Below are 8,685 nucleotides of genomic sequence, written 5' to 3' on the forward strand. Positions count from 1 at the left end.
GGGTCAAAACAGTTTCTATAATCATTTTTTTGGATAATAAAATTTTCAAGGGACTTAAAATGTAAAATTTTAGCTTAATGGGCTAATTTTGGGCTTTTCCGCCCAATAAGCCTCAAAATGCGAAAAATGATAAATTTAAGGGGCTGAAATGAAACTTTCTATAAAACAGGGGGTAATTAGCATAATAAAATATTTTAAGGGTCAAAAATGCTTTTCACTGTCAAAAAGGACCAAAAACGCAAAGTTTTTAGATTTGGGGCAAAAACTGTAAAAGTTGAGAAAAAATGGGGTTCTAACCGAGAAACACCATTCTGGAAGGGCTGAAGCTGCCAACAAAATAAATTTTGGGTTAGAACTGTCTTTTCAACAAGTTTATGATACAAAAGTGTCAAGAAAATGTTTTAAGGAACTAAAAATGAAATTCTTTTATATAAAAGGACCAAAAGTGTTATTTTTATAAAAGAAGGGTAGTGAAAAGGTCAAATTCCACTTCTAAACAAATTAATTCATTAATACAAAATACAAGATCCACAACTACCAACGAAACAGAAAACAAATACACTTCAACAACAAATATCGTTACAAACGAAGTGATTCAGTCTCGAATCAATACAAAACAACAAGCGCTAAACCAAACCACCTAAATAAATACACGATAACTACGATGAGCCAATTTACAAACTTTGGGCTTGGAAGTTTTCAAATCATGCTTGTTGGGCCTTGCTAGCCCATTAACATGATCTTTGGGCCCAAAGGGAATATGCTTATGTGCTATTGGGCCTCCTATGACCTTATTTCATGTAAAAGGACTTCAATGGCTCTAATGTGCCATTGGGCCCTAGTGGCCCATTATTGTTGCTAGTGAGGTCAAGAAATCAAATACGAGTTGGGCCAACGTGCCTTTCGCATCCCCGACAGCCTAAAATAACTCACAGAAATAACGGGACTTCGTACTCCCCCTTTTCCTCGTTTGTTAGGCTTACGAGTAATCAAGATAAACAGATTCAGGATGTTAATCAAGAGTAATCATGGTTGTGGATTAAGTGAGTAGTAACGGACGACGCCTTTAAGGATCGTTCGAAATCTGTAGTTATAAACTAGTCATTTTCTAATGTGTGGTTATAACAACTCACAAACCCAAATTAATCCAACGCCACCCGAGTAATCAAAATCATTCGTCGTGACGGTATAAGAATTGAGAAAACACTGTATTTTATGTATTGGGAAAACATCGGGTTTTCCTAGGAAGTTCAACATCTTCACTTGCGTGATTAATACTAAAGTTCAACATTTATACATGTTTTGAAAATCAACAAGCATATATTTACGGATCTTCACACTTTTATTTTATAAACAATGATCTTTTCAGAAAATATCGGATTTTATGGGTTTTACAAACTACACCAAATCATTTTATCACAACATTGCTTATGAACTCACCAACATTTCATATGTTGACGTTTTTCAAATTAACTTGTATTCTCAGGTAACAGGTAAACCGAAGAATAAGTACCAAGTAATGTCTGGGTGTTTTGCTTATGATATCTATCAGATAATCTATGTTATGAATTTGAAATGTTCAAAACAATGTACTAGAGGTAAACAATATCAGTTGTATTATTTTAATGCATGGTGATGATTTATGTTAAGATTCATGTATATTCATTGTGATGGTATTCAATTTAAGTCACAAGAGCCCTCAGACGTTCCGCCGTCTGGTTCGGGGGTGTGACAGTGCGGGATGACCGAGACGTCGATGCCATTGTGATGGGGAGACTTTGACACTAGATGTTGCAAGATGTTGAGACTTTGAACGACTGATTGGCACCGAATACAAACCTCCTTTGCTTCTGCCGATTATGAGTAGTTTCTTCGTGACTAGATCCTTAACAAGAAACATATGACGATAAAACTCAATGAAAACGTCATTGTCAGTAACAAGCTTATGAGCAGATAAAAGATGTTTACTGATATTAGGGACATATAAGACATTTTTAAGAACAAGTGGACGAGCTAAACTGGGAATTTTTGATTGACCAACATGAGATATTGACACACCTGCTCCATTTGCAACTTAAACATGATCCTTGCCGTGATAACGATCGTGTAAGGTTAACCGATCTAGGTCACTTGTAAGGTGATCTATGGCTCCTGTGTCGATATACCAACTACTTTCGGGATTGTAACCTGCACTGGTTACACTGTTTCCACTCTAGTACTCCTCTGGTTGATAGGAATGGTTGAACATGTTGCGACGGTTCAATGCTGTGTGACCCGGTATGTTGCGTACTTGTCGACATCGCGGTCCATTGCTCCTTCCATGACCACGACCACGTCCCTTGCCATGGCCTCCTCTGTAATTGTTTCGTTGGGTATTATTGTTGTTGGTATACCTGTTGGTGTTGTTGAAATTGCGACGATGAGGGTTTGATGATGTATCTTGTCGAGTAACATTATTGACTGATGTTGTGAACTCCACTGTGGTGCCCATGGTAGTGGATTTAGCCTCATGAGCAATCAAATATGAATAGAATTCAGGGCGAGTTACCTTGCGTTCACTACTGAGAATAGTAATGGCTGTGAAAAGATCACCATGCCCCGGTCCCAAACCGGCTAATATATAGCCGATTACTTCTTCATCATTCATTGGTTGACCAATATTTGCCATAGTATCAGCGACACTTGTCATCTTTTGATAGTATTCTGCTGCACTCATGTCGCCCTTCCTTGTAGTTGATAATTGAGTACGAATTTGAATCAAATTTTCATGGTCCTAGGCTGAAAACATAGTGTGGAGAGACGTCCACAGTTGTTGGGTTGTACCAATACAACGAATTAGTTGAGGTAAGACATCTTCAGTCATGGAGGATAACAATCCCCCAATAACAACCTGATCTTGAATCACCCAAGTGTTGTATGCGGGATTGGGTATTTCTTTTGAAGCCTCAGTGGTTTCTTTTGCAGCAGCACTGGTTGGCACATGTAAGGTCTGTGGCGGCGCAGGGGTGGTTCCATCGAGATGGCCAAACAACTGAACACCGCGTAGAATAGGAAACTTGAGCCTTCCATAGTAAGAAGTTTGTACGGGTTAATTTGCAAGAAATAGCAGTGGCGATGGTGGATGATTTTACTGGTGCGCTTGATGTAGACATTCCGAGAGATACACGTTTGGAAAAGGAACCAAAGAGTCGATGTGGCGTTATAGGGTTTTGAAAGGATCTTGCTCTGATACCAAGATAAACACCAAGATAAACAGAGTATTTGGCGTGAATATCCCAATGGGATTGTATTGATAAATATATAGATATATGAGGCTACAGATAAGAACTAACAATAAATCCTAAACTCTAGGATCTAATCTATACAAACGATCCTATCGATAATTGTGAACAAACTTATCATACGTGTTTACATAGTCATCATCTAATAACAAACCTCGAACATCCTCATGTTTTGATACACGAAAAACAAGACAATCAACCCACATATGTTAGTTGCTTATCTTACATAATTTTCATGTCATGTTTTGTCATCCTCAGAAACACATATGTTAGTTGCTTATCTTACATAATCTTCATGTCATGTTTTGTCATCCTCAGAAACACATATGTTAGTTGCTTATCTTACATAATCTTCATGTCATGTTTTGTCATCTTAGAAACTACATGCTCATCCAAACATCTTACGACACCTGACACCTTTTTCCCTAGGCATACTATGAAAACATCATTGTTCGGACCCCACAACATCTACGTGTCGTATTTTGGTATTTAGGACTTATATTTCATCTAAAGAAGAGAACTTTGAACTAAATATTAATGACATTCCATGTAATTAATTTTGTTATGGGAACTGTTGAGATTTTCATGATTTAATATTTTATTCATGGGAAATATCGACATTTCCAAGGAAATGACAAATATACCCAGTCTTCGGATAGTGTTACTAATAACAAGAAAGGGGAAAAGTACGGACTACAGTTAATTTAAAGGGATCTTACATTCTTACTCCTCTTCAATTTCGATCACCGGAGTACTTCATCGACGAAGACAAATGACTCAAGCTTATGGAGAGGCATGGTATTGGGACAAACGATACGCAAAGGAATCAACAGGAACTTTCGATTGGTACCAAAAGTATGAATCTCTGGCGCCGCTTCTACATCTCTACATCCCTCCAACGACTGCTCACCGGCGAATCCTCGTCGTCGGTTGCGGAAATTCTTGTAATTTACACCAAATCTCTCTTCATTTACTGATTTTTGTGCTCATCTTATTGGATCAAGGATATAATTAATCCGATACCTATATGATATATCCACTGTTACTTTTATTCATTTTTTCATCGGCTAATTATGTATCAGCCAAAATCGAGTTTTAGTTGTGCGTAATTGTATACCGACGATTTGATTTTTGTCTAGGAAAAAGTTTTGTACGAAATTCTTCTTTTTAATCCATTTATATTGTAGAGTTGTACTGTATGTAACACATAATATTTGTTTGAACGTCAAAATTCATTAGAACACTGGTTGTAATTAGGAATTGTGAACAAAATACCATGAGCTTTATGTAATTGATTCCACATATAGTATAGCCCTAGATAATTGAAATTTGATGATGAGATTGAATGTGAGTTGGACACTAGATTTTGGTATTAGTTCCATTTAGCCTCATAATTGGCATCTTCATCGATTTAAGCATGATATTTCTTGCTTTATGTTAAGGGCTATCAAAAATGTAGAGGACGCACTTTCCATGGACCTTGTTGAGTCAAAAACTTCAGATGCTGAGGTGACAAGAAAGTAGCACTAAAAGAAAACACATTCGCATCATTGTTTTTATCACACCATATAAATTGAATATACAAAATACAGGCAAAGCACTTTATTTCAGTAAAAAGCAACATACTTTACTGTTTTACTAATATAGGAAGGAAATGCACTTTGCTTTAATCCATTATAACAATTCACTTACATTTCTTTACTAATAATAGCAATATGTAACATGAAACTTATAAGCATTTAACAAGATTTGCTATTGCCCACAATTTGTCCAAAAGAATATGATACACTATGTTGTTGATTTATTGATCTTGTTTGCTATATCTAGACATTATATTCCCTCTTTTATTTTCTAAACTTATATTGATATTGATATATACTTGTTTGCAGCATTTAGTGAAGGCATGAGCAACGATGGTTATACAAATATTGTGAATATTGATATATCGTCTGTGGTTATTGAAGCAATGCAAAAGAAATACTCTGATTCCCCTCATCTTAAATGTACATTCTTCTCATAATATATGCAAAACACATGATTTTTTCTTGTCATTTAGCTTTTTTTTTTTGGATTCATTGGCTTTAGCAGATATTGAAATGGATGTTACACATATGAAAGCTTTTGAAGATGGTTCTTTTGATGCAGTTATTGACAAAGGTGAATCTTTTTCTCCAATTTTTTTTATTTAATTATTTGACATCTAATGTCTTCTTTTTCATATGCTGTTTCCAGGAACCTTGGACTCTCTTCTGGTGAGTTTCCTTTTTTTTTTTGTTTGCACACACCATTTTCTAATTTGACCACTTCACTATTTTCTATAGTGATTAAATCAAGTTACCCCCTTTTTTTACTATTTAAGAACCCCATTTTTCCTGATTAAACCTCAACTTTATTTTTTTCCTGAAAAAGACCTTGCATTTTTTCATTTTTTTCAATCTGGCCCTTTTAGTCATTTTCTCCGAAAAAAAAACTTGTAAAATGTGAGGGTTTTTTTAGACAAAACCAAAAAAGTTGAGGTTTTTTTGGAAACAATTAGAAGGTTGAGGGTTTTTTTCGGGAAAAAGTGAAAAAAACCACAAAATATAAGGTCTTTGATGAGATCAACCTTTTTTTAAATTATGTCACTTAATTATTTTTTTCATTAATCATACTAATAATGGAAAGTCTCTTACAACATACAGTGTGGTCACAATTCAAAAACAAATGCAGCAAAGATGCTTGATGAGGTGGAAAGGTATATCGAAACAAGTTTTACGTATTTTTTATTACTTAAAAAAAAAATTCTACTTTTGCAAATTTATTGGTTTTCCATTTTGATATGTTGATATATTGAAGCAGTTGATGACAAACTATAGGGTCCTGAAGAAGGGAGGAGTTTATATTCTGGTAAATAACTAATTGGTGCTGAGTATTAAAGATTTTCAAATAGTGACACATGACTATTTAAAAAAAAATAAAAAAAAATAAAATATTGCAGATAACATATGGAATTCCAGCTTATCGACTACGTTTGTTAAGAGAATCACATTCGTGGGCTATAAAGCTTCATGTCATAGGTAGTTTTTATAATATCTGTTTCAAGTTTTATAATTTATAGCAATCTACTTTTATATATTTGCTTATTATAGAATCCTACTTTCATTTTTATTACAACATTTTACGTGGTAAGATCTAGGGTTAACTACTTAAAAGACTCTATATATTGTTTTTTTTTTCTAATGAAACCCTTATGTTTTTCCATTTTTTTAGGGTTAATCTCATAAAAGACCTTATATTTTGTGTGTTTTTTTTTTCCGATTAAACCTCAACTTTATTTTTTTCATGAAAAGACCTTGCATTTTTTCATTTTTTCCGATCTGGTCCTTTGTCATTTTCTCCAAAAAAAGTTGTAAAATGTTAGGGCTTTTTTCAGGAAAAACTAAAAAAGTTGAGAATTTATTTGAAAACATTTAGAAGGTTGAGGGGTTTTTTTGGAAAAAAAAAGACAAAGTTGAGGGTTTTTTAGGAAAAAAATGAAAAAATATAAGGTCCTTTTTCATGAAAAAAATAAAGATGAGGTTTAATCTAGAAAAACCACAATATATATCGTCTTTTATGAGATCAACCCTTTTTTTTTATGTGGCACTTACATTTTTCCTTTAAATTTTTTTTTTTTTTTTTTTTTTTTTTTTTTTTTTTTTTTTTTTTAAATTTGAACCTTACATATTTTCTTTTTTTAGGGCCCCTTACGTTTTTCTATTTTTTTGTGATTAAACCTCAACTTATTTTTTATTTATTTATTTATTTATTTAAAATCCCTTACATCATTGTGTAAAACCGGGAGATTACCAGTAAACCTTGCTAAAAGGGCCAAACTGAAAAAAAATATAAAGATGCAAGGGTTTTTTTAGAAAAAAAAAGTAAAGTGGAGGTTTAATCTGGGAAAAACCCAATATATAGGGTCTTTTATATAATTAACACTAAAAACTACCTTATTATAGCAAATTATAATGTGGTAATTAGAAAAAGAATTGAAAGTACAATGCTATAATTGGGTAGAGTAATTTATTTTTAAAAGTAGATCTTGTAATAGAAAGATATTAAAGTAGGATGATATAATAAACAAATAAAAGGAAACAAGTTGTTTAGTTTTGGATTATATTTAAAAATCCGAGTGAAATTGTGTTTGGACACAGATAAACTTCTCCCGGGAGAATGCTCAAAGCATGAGACATGGGAGCTAACATGTCCTATTCCACTAAATAGTGATGGAAGCTTTAGGGAAAGTGGGCCCCTTGAGAACATGGATGTCCACTACATCTATGTTTGTACCAAGGTTAGTCTAATCACATCACACAACACAACACAACAACTTGTACTGCGTTAGACATGCATCAGACTGGGATTACGATGTTAATATAACAAAAAATGCAATTTTTTGTGCCAACCAAAAAAAGAAGGGACATGGAACCGATCGTATGTGCAAAAAGACGTAAATATCCTCCGCATCCTCATCCTTGAAAATAGCCGTAGAAAGCTTGCTAAGTCATGTCTTGTGTTCACAACACAGGACATGGTAAGACTGGACAAGCTTTTGAGGGATATTTTTTATGATAAGGATGAGGAGGTCATTTATTTTTTTTGCACATCTTTTTGGGTGCAATTTTTGTCTAATGACATCCATTGCATGTCAAATTCAGTAGAATTTTGTTTAATGTTTTTACAACATGATAATGATTATAATTTTGAGTGTAGGTGTAAAGGGAGAAACAAATTTAAAGAGTTTGTTGAACACAAACAGAGTTCTTGTCTGTAATGAGGTTTGCTTAATTAATAAATACCGGATTCAACAATATATGTAAGTCGTGATATGTCCGTTTTCATATTTTCCTTATGGTGAATATATATATTATATTATCTATAGTTGATAATTTTGACTCATTATGTTTTTATTTCTAACGGGGTATATGAGTTAAGCTTAAATATTTAGCTAAAAAGATGGGTTAAATCAATGGAGGCCGACAAAACGTATTGAAATGCATAAAACCTCTACGATTATTTTATTAAAAATTGTTTAATTAGCATAATATAATATAATATATATGTACATTAAGATGAATATGAATGAAAAGATGTTTATTAGTAAGAGGTGACATTTTAACTCCCCTAAAAATTAATTACTTGTTGTCATATTAAATGTTTCCTTAATAAAGAACAAACACTTTTCCATTAAAGATTTGATTTGAATAGGTGCAATGTATGAATTCTGAATTGTGTGAAGCAAAAAATGCAAATAGAAATATAGCAAGAAAGTATTGGTTGCAATCTGGACAAAAATAACTCCATTTAACCAGTTAAATACATAAAAAAGATGTTAACTGTTAGGTTGGTTTATAAATAGGTTGATTTGTTTAATTAAACGGAT

The 8,685-nt window shown here is 33.2% G+C and overlaps 1 protein-coding gene across 1 annotated transcript; it reads left to right on the top strand.

Moving 5' to 3' along the window:
- Positions 1–3,961: 3,961 nt before the first annotated feature.
- On the top strand, positions 3,962–8,201 carry LOC145056726 (S-adenosyl-L-methionine-dependent methyltransferases superfamily protein). Its single transcript, XM_079004447.1, has 9 exons — positions 3,962–4,225; positions 5,171–5,284; positions 5,370–5,438; positions 5,514–5,533; positions 5,963–6,015; positions 6,137–6,167; positions 6,259–6,337; positions 7,457–7,596; positions 8,016–8,201. Exons 1-9 carry the CDS (start codon positions 4,054–4,056, stop codon positions 8,019–8,021), a joined length of 684 nt encoding a protein of 227 aa, XP_078860573.1. The 5' UTR covers positions 3,962–4,053; the 3' UTR covers positions 8,022–8,201.
- The last annotated feature ends 484 nt before the right edge of the window (positions 8,202–8,685 follow it).

This window comes from Lactuca serriola, chromosome 6 (genome assembly GCF_051521515.1).
Source record: "Lactuca serriola cultivar US96UC23 chromosome 6, Lser_US96UC23_V15, whole genome shotgun sequence".
In the NCBI taxonomy this organism is placed as follows: domain Eukaryota; kingdom Viridiplantae; phylum Streptophyta; class Magnoliopsida; order Asterales; family Asteraceae; genus Lactuca; species Lactuca serriola.

Bases quoted from the DNA above. Each gene is read 5' to 3' on its own strand.
- LOC145056726 (XM_079004447.1), top strand. From the start codon at position 4,054: ATGACTCAAGCTTATGGAGAGGCATGGTATTGGGACAAACGATACGCA. The intron at 5,439-5,513 runs GTGAATCTTTTT...TGCTGTTTCCAG, and splicing joins TGATGCAGTTATTGACAAAG to GAACCTTGGACTCTCTTCTG. The intron at 6,338-7,456 runs GTAGTTTTTATA...GTTTGGACACAG, and splicing joins TATAAAGCTTCATGTCATAG to ATAAACTTCTCCCGGGAGAA.